The sequence below is a fragment of the Centroberyx affinis genome, unplaced genomic scaffold (genome assembly GCF_046629955.1).
Source record: "Centroberyx affinis isolate AG114_WGS23_722 - 3 ecotype Tasmania unplaced genomic scaffold, CSIRO-AGI_Caff_v1 ptg003169l_1, whole genome shotgun sequence".
NCBI lineage: Eukaryota > Metazoa > Chordata > Actinopteri > Beryciformes > Berycidae > Centroberyx > Centroberyx affinis.
In genome coordinates this window covers 50,512-71,749 of record NW_027281222.1, presented here as the reverse complement: position 1 = coordinate 71,749, position 21,238 = coordinate 50,512, and the positions used below count along the sequence as shown (strand labels likewise).

Here is a 21,238-nt window from a genome sequence, read left to right as displayed (position 1 = left end):
TATATTTGTGCCAGAGCTGACACACAGAAAATGATGTGCATTGCTTCCTGTTTTTTTGTCTCTTTTGTCTAATAGTTTTTGTGTAATATGTACAGTATGTGCAAGAAAGAGAAACAGATCAAGTGTGGAAGACAGAGTCAGAGAGAAAGAGGTTTTAGTGTGTCTCATTGTTTATGTATGATTGGGGTGAAACAGAGAATGAGTGAGAGAGAGGGTCAGAGTGCTATGGTGGGGATATGAAACACAGGATGGAAGAGTGAAACTCATGGTCACAGGGCAGAGAAATGTACTTCAGTGCAGGTCAGAGAGAGTAGCAGAGGATTAGCCAGGTACTCACTCTGCATGCACAGCCCATCGGTGCAGTTCTTGGACTGGAGCACCATGCCCTCACAGTCTTTTCCCCCGTTTTTGGGTGCTGGGGCGCTGCATTCCCTCCTCCTCCAGTGAGTGCACTCTGTCCCACAGGTAGACCACTTACTCCACTCTGTCCACAGGCCATCCACTACCACACACAGACACGACAGACAAGGGCAGAGTGAACGGAATGGGAAACGGGGAGATGAAGGTGTACAAGTGCATGAGTGGGCGAATGGATGTGTGAATGAGAGAGAGAGAGAGAGAGAGAGAGAGAGAGAGGGATATGTGGAGACACACACAAGGGTGGAGGTACAAACAGAGTGAAATATGCAAACAGAGCGTTACATCATGATATTTTATGTATGTATAGTTTTGTGCACCTAAACCCTTCCCATCCACTAATAAGTGGGCGTACTGTAATATCATGCTGTACCTGGGCAGAGAGGGTTACACGCCAGCTTCTGGATGCCTTGCCCCTCGCAGATCGCGCCCCCATTGAGTGGCGCTGGATTGGTGCAGCTGCGTGTGCGTTTTTGGTAACCGCGGCCACAGCGACTGTTACACACCGACCACTCCGTCCACGTCGACCATCCGCCGTTCACTGGAAAAAAAATATGGTAAAAAAGACACGTTAGAACATCACTCCAACTGGCTCAATTTGGCTTTGTGAACCCGTCTTCTAGATGGCTTCATCAGACATTGCTCAGGAATGAACGCTTGACTTGACCTGCCTGTGCAGTATTAAGCGAAACCTCATGAGAGTCTTACACAGGTCAATGCTGGTCATATGTGTCCATTATGAAACGTGTGTGTACAGTTTGTGTGTTTTGACCCTGGAATCTCTAGTCATTAGTCTGCTGTACAGCCAGACAGTATATTCTGGTCGGATTGCTACATTTTCCATTCAGTGATTCCCTCTAATGCCTTTCTTCCCCCTCTCCTCCATCTCTGTCAGCGGGTAAACCCAGTGCAGAGTGTCACCAGGGCTTGTGGCTGAGAACAAGTCTGTGGCATTTGAGATGGTGGAACCGGGCCCCTTGGAGCCTCCGACTTTCAAATGTGACATGCTTGTGAGTGAAGCCCAAAGTATGGCACTCTAGGGGAAGACCGCCAAAGCCCTGCATTTCTTTACTGTCTACTTTCTTTCCTCCAGGGATTATGGCTATCCCTTCTCTCTCTCCCTGTCTGTCTCTCTCTCTCTCTCTCTCTCTCTCTCTCTCCCTCTCTCTCTCTCTCTCCCTCTCCCTCTCTCTCTCTCTCTTGTTGCCAACTTGTGCTCCCATTTTGTTCCCAGTGTCCTTGTTGTGGGCTGGGTTGGAAATCACTGGGCTGCTCTCCTCTGTTAATGACAAAAGCCATCTAAAAATGTAGTCTTTCTCCTTCTTACTCTTTCATCACTAGTGTCAGACACAGTTCTCTCCCCCTATCCTTTGGGTTTCTCAGACTGCTGTGTGCTCTGTGTGTGTGTGTGTGTGTGTGTGCGTGCACGTGTGTGTGTGTATGTCTGCTTTTACATACACTCTGGCACAATTGTGCATAAATTTGTTAGTATCCCAGTTTGGAAAGGGGGATGGGGAAGGGAGGAGAGGCACAGCCCAGGCAGAGACAGGGGCTTGTGGTACATTCTCTCAAGGATGATCTGACATCAAAGCAGTTTTCCGACACTCAGTCCTCCTAGACTGCATTAGTGACAGGAAAGCCTAGCAGGGACAGAGACCCCTGTCCCTGAAGTCTGCTCTGTCAGCTTCACAATCTGTGTTTCTACATCCCCCTCCTACTGGTCTGCCACTAACCACACTGCTCTCTACTTTTACTCATCACTAACGTAAAGTAAAGAAGATAAATAAAACAACTAACAGATGCTAACAATGCCATACCTCCCCTCCCTCTAATCCACAATTGCTGTGATTTAGGAAAGCTGCCCAGAGAGAGATGGGATGTGATGCTGAAGAGACAGTTTTGAAACTTAACCTCGGTGATATTATCAGTTCCTTCAAGCCTCTGCCCACTTTTGGCGCACGTACGTGTGTGTGTGTGTGCGTTTGTGTGTGTGTGTGTATATGTGTGTGTGTGTGAGTGCGAGAGAGGGGGGTTGTAATGGTACATATAAAAAATGCATGCCTTGCTTGAGTTTGGGATTTACTAATCTGAGTAATTTGAGGATGAGGATTAAAATCACTTTGACCATGTTTCATTTTACCAACACAACAGATAACAAAAGTGTTTAATAAAGATCTAAATCAAATAGAACATTTGATTTCAAAATGCAGGCTGAGAACCTTGAAGCATCACTTTAGTCTGATTTGAGCACTCAGTGGTACATAACTGTGACTGTGAAGAGGCATCGTGTGATGCAGAATCATAATCATGTGTTTATGCCAAAAAGCTGAATACGTTAACTTATTTGCACTGCTGCCACCCTGGTGTGATGAACCACAGTGCAATGCATATTCAGCTCTTACTGAATATGCATTGTGGTTCTAAATTTGAGATTTGCACAAAAACGTATGTGTATATGAGTTTGTGGAAGGAATTTTCTTCTTCTTCTTGAGTGTGTGTGTGTGTGTGTGTGTGTGTGTGAATGTTTGTGTGGAACAGGCAGGTTCGGTTGTTCCCCAGGGATGAATCAGGAGGATCAAGACGACACACCTGCTCAAGCACAGAACCACATCTGATGGCCTCAGATAAAATACCTATGAACCCAATAGTGGCTCCACTGTAACATAATAGAAAAAACTTTGTCACAGGTTAAAAAAAAACACATTTTCTTCATTTTTCATCTCTGCTGTCTTCAGTAGCCTCCAGCAGCTGCTGAAGTTTAACTTCACAATAGCACTGTGCAATAACAGTCCTAGAAGATGTTAGGGAGAAAGTGGGTGAGTCTATGTGAAACCACAGCGGGGGTCTCTTTTAAGTGTTGTTATGGCTCAGCCACATCAGCGCCTCACTCTCACTTCAGAAAATCAAACATCTCCCGTACCTTGCACACCTTCGGGCAGGAACAAAATGGGAGAGTGTTACACACAGTAGGAGCGAGAGAGATTTCCTTTATGCAGAGTGACTTTAAAGTTTGTTTTATTTTGAGGTGAGCTGACTTCTCAGTGGAACCCATCACTTTTCCGCTCTGCTAGTGTCCGATTCCACCGCTCTCTCATGTGGCCGGTGTTCAATCCAAAGTAAACAACAGAAAATTGCAAGATCCATAAGTTACTGTGGGATCAGTGTCTGCAGGTCAGGAATATGAGAGATTTGAGGGGAAACATTTGATCTCAGTGGCTGCGGGGTGTTGTGTGAGAGTTGTGAGAGAGTTGCTTACCATAGACGATAACTGTGGCAGTGGTGCTGCGTCTCTTGGCTACAATGTTCTTTGCCACGCAGGTGTAATTGGCTGTGTCAGAGAGGCGGGCCTGTTTGATGATCAGGTTGTGGTCGATGGTGATGTAGAAGTTTCTGTCATCTGCAGGATCAATAATCTCCTCATTCTTTAACCATTCCACCTGAGAGAAAGAGGAGAATTGAAAATGAGACGAACAAAAAAACAAAAAAAAACAAAAATAACAAGACAGAGAAAAGACCTTGAGTTCAGAGACAATAAAAAGTGCGTCAAACAGAAACAGTGAGAGGAGACATCAAACTGTGGTGTCATTAGACAGGTTAACCTCATTTCCTTGAATAAAAATGACAGCAATGTGTTGAAACAGCTATACTTTTCCCTGTCTCCGCCTACCCTCTCCAATAACAGTCAGTGCCAGGATTAGAGCACAACTGTTTATGTCTCTGAGGTCCTGCTATAAAAAGTCAATAGCTATCATGTTCTTTTTATTCTCCCCCTAGAACAAAGCTGTACAGTAACAGCAGTATTGTCAGACAGGGGAGAAAAGAAACTGCTATTCCTGAAGCTGAGAGGCTCTCTGACCTTTTCTTATGAGTTTCCTTTCTCTAAATGATTCCGATATTGAACTCCTGGCAATATCACAGAACAGGGGAACATTCAGAGCCTTTATTTGGCTGTAAATCACCAAGATCCATTTTCACCTTAGGGGGTGTAAAGGTTGGGGGGTTTCAAATAGAGTATCACATGTCCCCTCGCAGTCTGCACCCACTTGTCTGGTTTTCTTTAAAAGGCTGTTCAGTGGTGAGGAGGCCTGGCAAACAGTTTACTTCCCGTGCATTGTGGTATCTGGTGAGGAGCAGGGCCTGATGTGAGATAAGACACAGAGGAGCGGTGCAGGCAAAGATAAGTGGGATGTTTTGCTGGTCATTGTAAAGGACCTCTCTCTCATGAGGGATGAACTACACCTCAAAGAAGTGGGGCAACAACCCGATCTGATCCTTGCCAAGACAAAATAATCTGGGGGCTAGCCTACAACTCACTGCTGTTATTGGATTGCTCGGGAAACAACAACTACAAGGAAAATAGACGTGTACGGGTACGAAGACGTATGCCACGTTGGCCATTGTTATAACACCAGCACTGTGTCAACTCTCACAAGAAAAGATGGACAGATTGTGATGTGTCTTGGGTTATATGCATCGCTAGCGTCACTAGCATCTGTGCTGTCTAGAGATGACAGATAGCAACGATGCCGTCAGCGTCACACCTGAGCAAGGCTGCCTGCTCTCCTATCCCGAGGAAACACACTGGAGAGGCTGAGAAGAAAATATTTTCAATATTCCAGTTCACAATTATCTCACACTTAACCCCCCCATCCAACTCGATGCATCCAACACACACCTCATACTACTCATAAGACACCTATTCCCTATGACAAATTTTCATCTGAAGAGACACTGGCTGCAAACACAATATGAGCAGAGCTTAATAGTAAAAACCCTGTAAGCTTGATGTATATTCTCTGCTGATTTGGTGCTTATGAGTGTTTTCCTCCATAAACATTTATCAGCTAAATCAATCGCATGGAGCCAGGAAGGATAGGATTCCCTCTCTAGCCGTCTCCTCGCTGAAATTAAACCTCTCTCTCACACTAGCCCAATGCAATAAAGTGCAGCTCGACGCAGGTCATAATGCATAGGAGATGAGGACACACACACACACACACACACACACACACGCGCATACGCAGACACACAAGTCCCCCTCTATCACTCAGAGACTCCTTTTAGATATCATCTTCATTCCTCAACTTGATGCTACAGCACTATGAACATCTCCTCTCATTGCACAAAAGGAAAAGCATGTTTTTACATTAACCAAAGATGATTAGATTTTATTTATGCCTGGATGCTTAATGAAAGCGGCAGATCATTACAGAAGTCAATGCGAGCTGCATCATGAACCACAGGAGAAAAATCTAACCTATGTTAATAACAGACCTTGGTCAAATAGTATGGGGGATACTGCATTAGGACAATTTAGCCAGTGAGGAAAGTTGTCATTGTGAGAAAATTACACAGAACTGACTGTCAAATATTCATATAAATATATAAATATTCTTGTGATTGTGTAAACGTTTCTGGCAATGACTGTATTGTCCTACAATGAGTGCCAGGAGCCCCACAAATCTGCCACCTATATAGGCAAAAACACATGCTAATGGTTTTGCAAATTATATTTGACCAAGGTCAGGTTAAGAGCATAGGGTATTGTTACTAAGATTACTCAAAAAAATTTACAGCAAAGCATGGCCATATACGATGGGTATATTATTTGGGCAGTTTTAGTGCCGTGCAGTTGGTTTGGCTTTCGTTTTACTTTGATTACAGTTAATCTGTCTTGGCATCTGCTGAAGTGGCTGTTAGACACCTGTCATGACTTCAATTATCAGGATGAGGGAGCCCAAAAAATTCGACAGTAACTCATTGACCCAAAGCTTCTAGCAACAAAGACTCTTTCCCCCCGAGGTTTCACATGTGGTGAACTTTCAACACAGCGAATAGTCTTATAGCAATTTCCTGTGTTTGCATGCCAATAAAGGTGAATGACTCCATTAAATCCATCTCAAAACTATAATCACTGTGATGACAGCAGTAATGCCCTTGGTAATTATCAAATCTTACCACTGTAAATCAAAATAGATTACAAATAAAGCCACAGATCCACAGGGCGGCAGGCTACACTGATTATACTGCATTCATCACTTTATGTATCGAAAAAGGGTACTCAAAATACGCAAACAGCTGGTGTGTGTGTGTGTGTGTGTGTGTGTGTGTGTGTGTTTGTGTGTGTGTGTGTGAGTGTTTTACTTAGGTTACAATAAAGACAATCACCATCAGTCTTTAATACAGAATGAGGCTGACAAATGTGACAAGCTAGAGCAGAGAGACGGACCCCTGTATTTAGAGAGAAACAAAGACTTGACAGTGCTCCGATTACTATTTTGTGTGTTCCTTGTTCTTTACCTCATGCTGAAAGATTGACAAAAATGAGGGAACACAACTCCAATTAAGCAAATGAACACGACGCAAACAAGAGAAAGAGTGGCAAAGAAATGATGGATTTCATGGACATGATGAATATGTCTCGCAGCACTCACTTCAGTGCATATAGAGCGCGGGGCTTTAGGAAGTGAAAGGTCTGTTCTTGGAATGGGGATTGACAGTTGACACAAAGAGGTGGTTATCCAATTTTCACCAATCACAGAGGCAGCCTCTCTAAACGTGCTGCGTTCAGATGTCAAGAGCACTTTTATATGAGAAGGTAATTAAAAATTGAACAAAAGCGCTTTTCAGCCCAGATGGAGGGATGGGAGGGAGAAAGTGTGAGGAGGGATAGAAAGGGGAAGAAACTCATGTCAGAAAAATAAATAAGGAAAGTGTGTGTGTGTGTGTGTGAGGGAGAGAGAGAGAGAGAGAGAAAGAGAGAGAGAGAGAGAGAGCGAAAGTGAGCAATCCTTCACTCGCTGTTTATTCCATATTTACATGATGAAGATTAATTAATACAGGACAGATAAAAAGTTAAGCCAACCTCTATACCTCTTTCATGAAAAGACACAAATGATAAAAATGTTACAAAAAGCTCTCTATCTTATACTTGTCCAACTCCCTCTCATGCCAAATAACACAAAAACATGCATTCATAGATATGTACAGATGCACAAAGTCACACACACACACACACACACAGAGAGAGAGAGAGAGAGAGAGCTCGTTAGCGTCTGATTGGCAGTGGAACATCCGGGGAGGTAATTGGCACATTTCTTGTCATTAACAGAGAGAAATTGCCACATGTCAGCTGTCATAAAGAGAGGGAGTCTTCCTGTCAAGTGGAGACAGCCAAGTGACAGAGAAAGGGAGAGACAGAGGGAAACACAGTGAGAGAAACAGCGAGAGGGAAAGAGAGACAGACAGACGTAAACTGAGAAAGAGAGAAAGGGACAGGCAGACAAAGAGAGAGACAGACAGACAGACAGAGAGAGAGAGAGAGAGAGAGAGAGAGAGAGAGAGAGAGAGAGAGAGAGAGAGAGAGAGAGAGAGGAGATGGACAGGAAGACAGTCACTAGCAGGCCAAAATATATACAGGATACATCAACAGGGAGGAAAGACGAGGAAGAATAGGAATAAAGATGGATGGGCGGAGGAAAACAGCAGGAGAAGATTATAAAGAGGTAACTAAGTTCTGTAGGAGTGATGACTCTGAATGAGTGAGAAGAAGAGAGGAAAAGAGAAAGGGAAGAAGGGAGGACAGAGGGAGAGGTCCACCAAATAGAGAGACACCCTACTCAGGGTGTCAGCACTGTACAGACCTGGATATATCATACGGAACAAGATTTAGAGAAAAAGAACAAAAGACGAGACGGAGAAAGAGACGCGTCAAGGGAAGCGCTGTACGATACGGAGGAGGAAAATCGATGCCGCTGACGGTGACGAATCAATGCCGCTGTGTGTCTGTGTGTGTGTGTACCCGCGGTGTAGGTGTGGTTTAGAGCACATCGGAGACAGAGATCGTGCACAGATGTCCTCATTAGTGAAGGAGGTCAAGGAGACAGCGGAGGTCGGTGAGTGTCACAGCGGCTTGTCTCTCGCTGTAATGACTTCTGGGTGGCACTGCCAGTCTTCCGCCCAGACTGAGCTGTCCTGCCTCCCGGCCGCAATAGCAGGCTGCAGAGCTGGCTGCAGCGGGGGGACGTTTGGGTAACTGTTGAGTGGGGTGCCGCAACACTCAGCCGGGGTGTGTTGGTACGACACTAATTAGCCCAATATACATAACACACTGTATACAATACACTCACTTGTTAAGAACCAGCGCAAAGCAAAACCGTTCATTACACATCGCTGTCAGAAATAGAACATGCAGCAGAGTGTGGGGGTGGATAGGGGGTGTGAAGAGAAGGAAAGGGGAGGAAAAAAAAATGTTCCACAGAAATGTGAGAGAATCTTCTACAGAGAAGTCATTATCAGGTCTGCTGCTTCTCCACGTGAAGTCTAACTATCTTTCCGGTGTAATTTATTCATTTCCTTTTTTTTTTTACAGCACATATCCGCTCCGGGCTTGAATGACACACCTGGAGAACGAGCCACAAAAGGTTACAAAATGATTATTCAATCATTCACTGCGAGACAACAAGCCATATGCTCTGCATCTGCCAGGCCTACGAATATGGAAATGTACGCTGTATAAATATTAACACGCCGAAATGCACAGAAGCGCATAGACAGCAAAATATCACAGTATTAAGATATAGCTGCGATGTCAAATATTTTAATACTGGGGTCAAAGTCTTTGACAGGAGTACAGTATATGATGAGAGAATATCATGTGACAAGTTGGGGATGATGGACTATACTCTTCATTATATGCCTATTTTTATATGTTTTTTTTTTTTTTTTTTAAATGAATAATGTTATTCATGCCATATACAAGCCAATTTAACATGCTACTGTATGACTGAAGCAATTGCACAGCCCAACCCATGAAAATAAGTTTGCTTGTTGCTAACATGTTATGGTCTTTTTGTTGTTGTAGATGTTGGTGTGTGTGTGTGTGTGTGAGTGCATGTGTATACACGCATAAGTGTGTGTGTGTAAGAGTGTTGAGAAGTTAGAGTGGGGTGGGAGGGGGAGAATAGAGGGGGGGTGAGTCTAGGTGACAGAGGTGGAGTGTGAGTGGTTACCAGGTGTCCAGAGGGAAGACAGATCACCGTGACTCCAGCCAGGAGTAATGACCTCCTTCAGCTGAGTCCTGCCCAGAGCTTTATTCAGCCTGCAGGAGGAGAACAGCCATTTCCTCAACTAGCTCCAAGGACAGCAAGCCACTTCAGGAGTGCTACCAACTCATTGCGGGGGCTCATGAAAATGATTTCACATCTAGAATCACTCGTCAGCCCATGTGAGTGATGTGACCATATCAACTTTACCATAATTACCTCCGCCAACAAAGTTGGAAGGAGGTTGTGTTTTCAACCCTGTCTGTCTGTTTGTTAGCAAGATATCTCAAAAAGTTACCAACAGATTTATCTGAAATTTTCAATTCAATTGATTAGATTCTGGTGGTGATCCAGATCCGGGATTTCTGCCATTACACAATTTCTGTTCTTTAGCCAGAACTATTATACTGCATTCATGTGCTGGAGGGAAAGCCCAACATCCATGACTTAAAAGACGGCTGCATGTGCTACTCTGTCAGAAAATCAAACCTGCTAACAAACAATAAACATAAACCGTTACGAAGGCTGCAGCTTTGCAGGTTGGAGAAGGTCGAGAATTCTGCCCTAGTTTTTTTCTGAGATGGTTTTCCTCTGGCCTTTAGAGAGGCTTAGATGGTCACTCTAGCAGTGGGGTGGGTTTTTATGCGGTGATAGAGTCAAACGCTCTCTGAGTGTACAACACAACCTTCAGGAGCAAGGACAAGAATGTTGGAACCAATTCACAAGCTCAGTGCAAAACTCAAGTTCATAACTGAAGACTCTCTTGTTATCTGCTCACCCCCATTTCAGTCAAAACTCCACTGAAGTTCATATGACCATCCAACACACAGAAAATTACCCCCCTACTGCTCCATATAGCTTTCTCCCAAACAGTTGAAGTGAACGGGCCTGGTTGCTTGGAGAAATTGTGATGTCATTTTATGCCCTTTTTTGGAACTGTAAACAAATAGGCCCTGTTTACTTCACTTGTTTGGGAGAGAGCTGTGTTGAATTTTCATTTTCAGGTGAACTGGTCCTTTAAGCAAGAAAATTATTCAAGAAAGAATTAATAACATTTTCAGGATTTAAATTTAGACTTGCTCATAGGTGGTCTGAAAAAGAGATGTGCAACGAAAATCGTCTCCCGGTGTGAAACTTCACATTCCGATGTTTGTTCAGGCCTGCCTCAATTGCTCTAAGAGTAGAAAGAGACAGAGTAAGGGCAGCGAGTAGCAGAGGACAGAGGAGTTAGAAAATGTAGTGCTATTAGAGTAAATCACAGTCTTTGCAGAGGAAAGCGGCAGTGATTGACAGGTGAGTGCCTGAAGGGCAATCTTTGGTTGGTTGCCACAGGGATTGGGTCTGGCCTCCTGACACCTTCTCTCCCATGGGTAGCCTTAATGAACAAACACTTCCTGTTTCACTGGGCACTCTGAAGTGCTTTTACTCTTGACATCCCTGCCCCCCTCCCAGCTCCACTCCCCCACTCGCCAGGTTGACTGGGAGGAAGCACTCGGCTATTTCCTGACAAGGTGACCTGACGAGCCGCTGTGTACTTTATGCCTTAACCTCCCTTGTTAAGTGGAACTGGGCCTAAAAATCAACTGCAGCCGTTGACATTTACACGGTGTGATAGAAAATATGGAAGCTGGATGTTCGTAATGTGCTACAGTGAAGACATTCAAGCTTCTAAAAGTTAGATTTTATTACATAATGCTAAATGGTGAAAGTCATTATCGGTATAAACTCATTTCATAAATAATAAACAACTTGAACAATTTGCAAGGAAACATACTTTGAGCTTAATAGCCACAATTTACTGTGAAGAGGCCCCCTGCAGAATCCGTAAAACTGCATGTGAAACTCTCAAATTCTATTCTTCAACTATCTAAATTCATCTAACTTTTTCCTTCTTCTCTGGATGAGAGATTGTGAAGTAAGGATCTTTGTGGTCCCTTTTTTCTCAGTAAAGCCAACGGACTTAATCACGGCAGCGGGGCCCCTTCCCCGCAGAGCGCCAATGACTCGTTACCCATGATAACACGGCAGGACCCCGGCCGACTGAGGAGATGCCTGAATTAAAATCCCGCTTCCATGGAAACAGGCTCAGCAGCTCACGGTGCTGCATCACCTCTGAACCCTGTCTTTCTCTCAGGGCTGTGACAAGTGCTCTGAAGTGGAGACAGAGATGGAGGGCATGGCAGAAGAAAAGAGAGAGAGGCACAATAAAGCTGCATTCTTACACAAAGCAGATTTAAGTCCATTTTATGAGCTTGCTGCATATTCTTGGGTATGAAAAGAGGCGACTGTCTGTCACTTGTGCAGGGGCCCTTTGGGGTTTTGATGAAAGAGCTTCATGGAGGTAATGAAAGGGAAGGTCCCACGTTGGGCTGATGGAAAGTTCTCCCTCCCTATCTATATCTTTATTGCTCTCTCTATAGGCAGAGTTCAGTAAGCCTATGTAACACAGAAACAGTGCAGAAGGCCTTTTCCTCCACTTCACCCCTCTCCCTTACTTCCTAGAATAGCCTCTTCAATTACATTTTCCCCTGCTCTTGATTTAGTATATATCAAATATGCATGGGGATGGAAACATATGTAACAATGACTTTTGGGCAGGCTGGCTAGTGTCTAATATATTCAGAGCATACAACTCATTCAGATGACTAAATCCCTTTGCTATTTCAGAAACCTCACTCAGTATTTCAGCCCTTCCAGGCCAAAGTTCCATTGGTAATGGTGGTAAGGACGGCCAAAATAAATGCCTGCTGCTTGTTTTCTTTGTGTGTGTGTGTGTGTGTATGTGTGTGTGTGTATTCTGCTACCGAGAGACTATCGGCACTAAAGAGAATTAATGTGTTGCATCTAGTGTGAATGAGCTGTCAAATATAAGGGCAACGATGCCACAATCTCAGCTCATGAGAATCACCTGACATATGTGATCGAGACAGTCTCATATATTCTTCCTTTATAAGAAGAAAGCATGCTGCAGCATCTTAGCAGCAATCCTGATTATTCAGCATAATGTTCAGTTTTCTGAGCAACAGCCCACACAAAAAGACAACTAAAACACCTTAACACTATATTATCATTAGACAAGATTATTGAGCTAAACCATTATGACAACCTGTCTAGGATTACTTGCTACATTAATACAGAATGTAAATCATTTGCAAAGTGGAAAGATAAAGGAACCACACAGGACTGACAGGAGCAAAGGATTGATATTAGACAAGGTCAAATAGTGAGGCACCACTTTGTAATCCCAGATTATCATAGCTGTAATTATGACTGATTTACCTTGATTGAGCAGAATAGGTGCAGAGGTCTTACTGGAGATGACATGATAATCTCCCTCTGACACCTTGTTGGAACAATTCTTCAGTAGAGAGCATCTACTGCTATAGAATATTGAGATTGTAAAATGGCTGTATTATATACAGTATATATAAGTATAATTTGTATTGAAAATTAATGGATTCCATTCAAACTGTGTGGAATACTGAAGTTTAGTCAGACAACACTAGATCACTGTTAAAAAAAAGAGAAAAGAATACAGGAACAAAAAGGCCTTCACAGGTCTGTGAGTGGGAGGGAGGGGGGTGTAACTCTCCCACACACCATTATAAACTTGGTTGTTGAGTTGCCCAGTTCCAAAATCTATTGGATGGACAGGATAGTCCCAGTGGTAACTTCTATCTGGTCTCATGTACTGTAGCTGGCATAATAAAAAAAATCTTAACAGAATACATTTCTGAATACTGAAGTAAAATATTAACCCTATTAATCCTGCACTAGTACAACACAACATGCATTTGTCATTGCTTGCAGCAACTTTGTTGTAACTGTGATGTTAGCTAGTTAGCTATTCTGCCAGTGAACATAATTTCTCTGAACATGAATTCAATTCCATCGACCAGAACAATAGATGCAATAGTTCTCTGGGTTTTGTTTTTCATGCGCTGCAGTATACTTTCAAGTCTAAATTGTAAAGCCTTGGACAGCTGTGATTAACTCATCTATCTTGAATGGAACAAGATATTTTTTTCACAAAGCTATTTCCCTTTGGTCTGGAAACAGGAAGCACAGAAATCTGATTTCTTCAAAAAGATGGTCGGACACCATCACTTTGGCTGAGCTTCTTTTGGTTGCTCATCTCTGTAGAAGATGAACGCACTTCCGGTGTCCAGTTCAGTTGACGACAGTGTATTGTCATGTGTGCCTGTGCATGCAAGCGTGTTTATGTTTATGCTCCGCCGTGGGAATGTAGATGCAGTTGTGTGACCATACAGTACATGCACAGTCCTCATATGTGAGTACGTGCTGTGCGTTCTTTAATGAAAGAACAGCTTTAGAGCCGTGCCACAGAGCACTATATCCATCAAACTCCATCCACATGATTTAACAAAAGCGCTGTAAGAGTATGGGTATTGTGGCACAGCCGCAGCCTGCCAGCCGCAGCCTGCCAGCCTCTCCCTCACTGGGCAAAGGCCTGTAAAAGAGCCACAGAGCGAAGTGACAGCCCACTGGAAAGCTGACAACAACCCACTGCATCCAACTCCGACAAACCTCAGTAGCTCTTCTCCTTATGCTTTCTTCTCTTCCTCTCTCTTTTTTGTCTCAGAGTGGGTAAAACACAACAGATCTCTCCTTCATGACTGCTACATATTTCTGCAGATGCATATGCAACCACAGACTTAGCCCATCTGCTTTTTCCCAGTCTCTTTCTCTGCCGAGCCCGTGTGAGAAAAGGTCTGACAAACAGATGAAAAAACAGCATTCAGCTTTGTCTTTTTTTCCCCCACTGAGACAGCTGTGTTTGAGTTCAGAAAAGAAGAAAAATAACTTGTGGACTGGAACTGTTGTCTTTTTTCGTAGCCATGAGGTAAGTGTGGGTAATTAATGAAGTTGAATGTGTGCCTCTGTCCACAGGCAAAAGTCGACTACAGCCATAGAAGGAAAAGTAAGCAGTGAGCAGTATCACCATACCCAGTCAGAGTTAGGGGTATGATGCTTGCAGGGAGAATTTAAAATGATCTGGTCAATATTTTTGGTTGGAGGTGGTGAAACGCCACTATGCCTATCATGTTCTGACTAGAAATGATTAAACTTCTCACTGTGCCTTCTAGAACTGAGCCAAACTCATCGCATTTGTTGAATACGGGGTTATGGAACAGCCGTTTAGGTGAAGGGTAACTACTTTAAAACATTACTCATTCCACTACACTAAACACCAATGCATACCGTTACCGGGACTGGATACCGAAGTCACCCAGTCGGCGGATTTCTGCTTTCAGCTATTAATGTCGACAACTCTCCTATTTACCCCTCAGCGCACAGCGGAGTTGCCACAGCAACCTCGTATCCCAGGAAGCATAGGTGTGCTGTGATTGGCCCCCAGCTGAGTCTTTAATCGCTGCACTGGGCCAATCAGGGTTTGATAGACAGACTTCTAACAAGCGGCAGAATCACTATTACTACACGGCTATAACAGCAACAGTATCAGAGTGAAGCCTGGGCTTGGAAAGCAGAGTTTGCAGAGAGCGGGTCGCAAACTTTCCTCCATTTAGCCTGTCAGCACTTTCAGCAGGGATAAATGCAGTGCAGTTCCACTCACTTAACTCGGCTTTTCCAGGTCAATCGCAGGCCTTTACAGAGTTCAGTCCCCCCAAAAACACCAAAGCCCCCCGCCCACCAATCCACCCTTTCATCCTCTATTTATGTTCCTGCAATCTCAACTGAGCCTTTTGAAATGCAGCCATAACAATGTTCCAGTGTAGGACAGGGAGGATGCGGGGCAGGAAGGAGAACTTGGCTGAGGGAAGGTAACACAGGGACTACTGGTTTTATTATTTTCTCCCTGTGCAGATAATTACAAATTTCTCTCCCTTGACCAAATTCTGGTGACTAGCCAACCTTCAGGAAATACCCAAACAGCTTAAAAAGCCCAGCCAGCAGTGGAAAAATGTCCTTATCTCTTCATTGGACTGTACAGAGTTATTCAATGTTATTGCATTAGTTCTCCTGAGACAAGCAGACGAGTTTAAAACTGTGGCAGTTTCTACAATTGACACACAATGCTCACGTTTCATTCACCACAAAAGAGAACAGAACTAATTACTGGTAGTACCAGATTATGTAATGCATGCTAATAAGTTCATATGCTAGATACAAAACTTAGTAGGATTTGGACATGCTAGCTATTCATTTACACTTTCTTTCCCTTTTCACCATGTGCCTGTAAACACATGAAAAAAAACTGATGCCAGGATTGTAGTGCCATGGTAACGTTCTCTGTATCACACCAGGAATGATGGTAATAATGCTGTGAGAAGAAACCAGCTCAAAGAGTCCCTGCAGCTCTGCATCTAAACCTCTTTTCACAACGGCCAATTCATTTGATTAATCTTCCCCCCAGGAAGGTAAAGGATTTCCTCTAACTGCATGAATGCTGTGGACACAGTGAGCCTGTTGTCACAAGTTATAAGTCTTATTGCTTTGTCATCTTGGAGGAGGATGCAGCTATATTTGTAAAACCAAGAAGTGAGGGGGAAGGTTGATAGCCATTAAGGAGGAGCACAGCTTGGCTAAGACAGTGTCCCATACTCCATCCATGGCATTGTGAGGCGAAGGCTTTTGGCTGGACTGGTAATCACAGCAATTTTCTATGCTATACTTTGATAAGTGCATATGAAACTTACCTTTTTCCTCGCTGAAATCAAACCATTCAAACAAAGAATCTAATTCCCATAACAACTACAGTATGCTGGTCCACTGAAATGACTACTGAACCTCACCTCAGCAGCTGGGATGCCTTCAGGTGGGCGACACTGGAGCAACACCTCCTGTTCCAGTGACACTTCCTTCCCAAGAGGCTCCTGGTCAAACGTCTTCCTCAAGTCTGCAGTGAACACATGCAAACACACCATATACCATATATCAGTGTTTACATAACATCTCATTGACAAGGTTTATATGAGGGCATACTTTGGAGAGGTATTTTGATATCAAATGCCAAGGCAACCAAAATGGGCACTCCATTTTATACACAATGATTAATCAAAATAAAGAAGGAGGGTACTAAAAAAGAAGCATCCTATGTACAGAGTATGGAATATTGTCCAATTTAAATGCTAGAAATAGAAACTGAGACTTCCACTTGCCACTTTTTTCTCCCTCCCTTACCTTCAGTGTACAGATAAATTGCGTGAAGTGGATGGCAGGGAGAGAGGAAGAAGGGGATCACTCTCTCTCCAATAAAAAGCCAATATTTTTGTGGTGTGAGAGCCTGATGGAGTAGGGCAGGGCAGGGACAGCAGAGCTGACGGGGCAGGATTACTAAGGGTGTCATGCTACACTGGAACCCCAAGCTCATTAGACATATATCTTCACCTGCTGCTGCACAGATTGACAGAGGGGCAACGGGCATCACACACAACAGAGGGGAGAGGAGAGGAGAGGAGAGGAGAGGAGAGGAGAGGAGAGGAGAGGAGAGGAGAGGAGAGGAGAGGAGAGGAGAGGAGAGGAGAAAATGAGGGTACTCTGGAGGGAATGAATGCGCAAGTGGGCGTGTGTGTGTGTTGTGTGCGTGTGTCTGTGTGTGCGTGTGTATGTGGAAGGGGGTGGGGGCATGAAGTTGAGGAGAAAAGAGGTTACAGTACTGCTGGGGAACATTGGAGTCACTGAAGCATCAAATATACAATCATACACCCAAACTCCAGTGACAGCATTTCCACAGCCTAAGCGATACCCCTAGCATACTCTTTAGCCCTTTTAGTGACTAGTATACAGTTAATCAAAACCAGTAACTTCATTCACCACAGCATACGCTAAAATATATATTGTTGTCTGTACAGCAAGTCTGCTTGCATTTGTATTTACTTTTGTTTCTCTTCATAAGTAGAATAAAATAATATAATATAATATAATATATTAAATGTCCATGGTGTATAGAGACAAGCACACATACATACACAAACATGCAGGATGAGAGTCATGGCTTGCTACAGCATTAGTTCTCTGTCATAGTCTGTAATCTGCAAGAAGGGAAGAAATAATCTGACACGAACCCAACTCTGCAACTCTGCCTATCCCTGTTAAACCAGCATGAACCGGTCCTGCTAACAAAGGCAAGAATGATTGAAGAGAAAGACAAACCAAGCTGAAAATTATATCTGTGCTTTGAGTACGTTGAGCCAAGGGGTTTCATTGTGAACTCTAAAGTCAAGTTCCAATCCATAGACTTGAACTGAACGAGAAAGTACACACAGTCAAACACAGTGTGATATAAAGCGCTATTATTTTTTGCAACCAGATGACATTTCAGACAGCTCTAATAAAGGCAAGACAGAGAGAGAGAGAGAGAGAGACAGAGAACATGGAGAGAGTAACGAGAGAGGAAGCAAGATGGAAAGAAATGTATTGCTGTGCAGAGAATAAGAGAAAAGAGGATCAGTTAATAAATCAAAGATAGCAACAGAAGTGGAGAGACTCTCTCCTCCCTAATCTCTGGAGGATCAGATGGCACACCTGAACATCAGGTTTTTTTTCATGACAACTTGCTGTGTCCATGGAAACGACCCCAGAAACAACCCCGGTTCAGGGATTCAATTTGTAGAAAGAATTTGGCACATTCTCCTTAAAGCAATAATGGAATGCTACAAATATAGTATTGCAGTATTGACATTATGTGCTAGCATAAACCTGAGATTCATGATTTTAGATGGATTTAAAGTCGTATTTTGTTTTTGAATTGGGGTGGTAAAAGCCTAGTTTTGCATGTGGATCAAACCTCGAAGCAGCAACAGATGGGCAGTGAAGCGGATGTTATGGCAGAACCACAAAATGTTCATCCAAAGTTGTTCTTAAAAGGTCGAAGCAGTCAGGGCAAAATATGCCTGATGCTCTAAGAGTACAGTGGGTGTTTTAAGTGTGATAGGCCATGACCATATCTATCATAGAGAATAACTGTTCCTCAGTGTCTACTGCTGACAGAGAGCAAGAGAGAGTCTGAAGTATGCATATGTATGGATATGGTATGGAGGAGGCAAAATTGGACCTGGGAGAGATGATGGAGCAGCTCCTTCTAGAGCTCAAGTCAAGCGATATATTTTACACTACTTTCATTTCCCTAAGTAGGCTTCAATACCTGCAATAAAGAGACTGACAGCCTCTAAAACCTGATCCAGGATTGAGGTTAAACTTCGACTGATTTTATCACCTCCTCTATTTGTGTTCAAACGCTATCACAGAAGGAGATGCTGTACTGAAATAGAGGTATTTCATTGTTCAGCTAACTGTTCCAAATCCCCTACAGGAGAAGCTAGTGTTCCTATTACAGAATACATCATCAGGCTACACCAAGAAGCCCCGAAGAATACCTACAGTCATTTTAAGGTTAATTTCTTATTTTAAAAAATGAACCTTGAAAATAACAAATTCAATGAGAATCCCTGGCCCAATTCCACCCAAGAGTATGTGTGTCTTCGGGGGAATATGCCGTAATAACTCAAAATTTCAATGCATTATAAAAGCTGAAATGGTGAGTCTTGCATTGAAAGAAATTTCCATAAAGGTCTGCTATGAAATTAAAAGATGGAACAGTGTACAGAATGATTGGAAAGACATATTCCATGACATAGCTTTAGGGAATCTGATCCAAGGACAAACAGTTTGAGAGAGAGAGAGAGAGAGAGAGAGAGAAATGATGATGTTAAAATAAGATAGTACTTTCAAGTTACCAGATTTCAATATTCATCTTCGCATCCCAAGCAGTTACATGAATTTATAAATGTTTAAGGAAAGGAAAGGAAACCAAAATAAAACAAAAAAAAACAAAATCACACCAATTAATTACCACATCTCTAACAGATGTCATGTGTCCAGAGCTCTAAAAACAAGCTGAAAGCAACAAGCACAAATCGTTCAAAGCAGGTATGACTATCATGAAGATTTGCTTATTTTGAAAAACAAAGATTTCAAATAAGAGTCATTATGGTTTATATTTTACATAGACCTTCCTTTATAAATATGGATGTGACATGCACACCTGCCTCGCCAATTGAAAAGGAATCTCAATTATTCTTTCTTTTTCTACATTTCTTTCTGTTAGTTGTTAGTTATGTTAGTTGACCTGCTTGTCTGTAAATACAATAAAGATACTGGAAAACGATTCAGGCCAGATAATAAATCCAGTGGCGACCTTTAAAAAGTCTAGAGAGCAAGTCCCTTTTTGATGCGTTCTTACTCCACAAATTATTCCACAACATCTCACTGAAAAAAACAATCAATGTGATTTCAGCACAAGAGGACAAAACTGGCAACACGTTAAGAGTAAGTAAGAATCTAACTGAAGACTGCGTGAAAGTTAAAAAATATCTGCTGATATGCAAAAGCAAACTTGATCAAGTGTATATTGTGCAAAATCAATGGGCACTAAAATCACCTATTGTTGGTTGTGATAATTGCAAGTTTTTTTTGAGAAATTCTGTTTTCTCTAAGATTTATTTATATTTCCAACTGATAAATTGTAACTGAAATAAGTGATGTTATTTGTTTGAGTAAACAATGTTTATACTGCACATACATGCACAGTGTTTACCGTTCTCCAAGTTGAATGGTTCTAATGTAAAGTTATGTAGAAGGAGATAGCATAAATGGGCAATGGCATGGATGAAATAGTATTTTTTCACAAAAATATGTTTAAAACTTTGAACAATATCAAAATAATACTCAAAAGCAACTAATTAAGTTGAATAATTCTTGTTATTCTCATTTTTCTTCTTCTAATTATTATTTGAAGTAGTAGTAGTAGTAGTATTGCTATTATTTACAACTTTAATTTGTAATAGGCTGAGATAGGCTGACCCTGTATAGACAGACAGACAGACAGACAGGCAGGACAGTCAGACAGACAGATATGTCATCCTACTGTTGCTGACCCTTACTAGTAAATATTGCTTTCAAGAGATAAAATAATATGTAGTCATAGTATGACAGGTGAGAAAGAGAATCAGGCACACTTTCTATTACAGTGTGACACACTTAAATATGCTTAAGTCCAATTAAAAAAATAAATGACTGTTAAGATAGTAGGAGAGAATACAAATCCTCCTTAAGGGAGGGAACCATTGGCCTTGCTGCCATGTACACAGTATGTCAGCATGCCATAGGCTGAAGTACAGTGACAATAATAAAATTAATTAATAGCCTCGCCTTTTCTCTGTTTTGTGTTCATCATTGTGTATTGTAAACTGTAAATGCTTTGGCATTATTCTTAATTTTTCTTTGAATTTGAATTTGAATTGAAGAGAGACAGAGGGAGAAAGAGATAGATGAAAAAAGAGAAAAAAGTGGCATTCAAGTGATGATTTTGAACCTTACATTACTGCTGGATTTGGTTTTAAGCTGTTTCCTCTCTGTCTCTCTCCCTTCCTCCCTCCTCATAACCCTATCTGGGCTGCTGTAAGGCTGTGGAGCACAGTAGGGTGTGGGACCGGCCCAGTAGACATTCCTGTGGGAGTCACACCATTCCCTCCTCAGCACACAAATACCTCCAGCCTCCTGGGCCCCAGATAGATGCACATCTGACAACCATTACCTTAAGTGGATGCGTTTGGCTACTTGTCATGCTAAATGACACCAGCCTCACAGTTTGGATACGTTTTCCCCCTCTCTTAATAAACCATTAAGCAATGATGCAAACGTAAACCAGGAATGGCAACAACAGACTTACCAAGGTGAATTTGAGTTTTTACTAGTTCGTGAAAAACCATACAAGGCCACAAACACACAAGGAA

General features: G+C 42.6%; 1 protein-coding gene across 1 annotated transcript in view; it reads right to left on the bottom strand.

Moving 5' to 3' along the window:
• LOC139659947 (netrin receptor UNC5C-like) overlaps nt 1–21,238 on the bottom strand; it is a 68,345-nt gene that overhangs the window by 26,951 nt on the left and 20,156 nt on the right. The window contains exons 5-8 of the mRNA XM_071537969.1: nt 16,238–16,341; nt 3,674–3,854; nt 791–958; nt 338–502 (exon numbers count right to left, since the gene is read on the bottom strand). Coding sequence (XP_071394070.1) covers nt 338–502; nt 791–958; nt 3,674–3,854; nt 16,238–16,341 — 618 coding nt within the window. The remainder of the gene's footprint in view (nt 1–337; nt 503–790; nt 959–3,673; nt 3,855–16,237; nt 16,342–21,238) is intronic.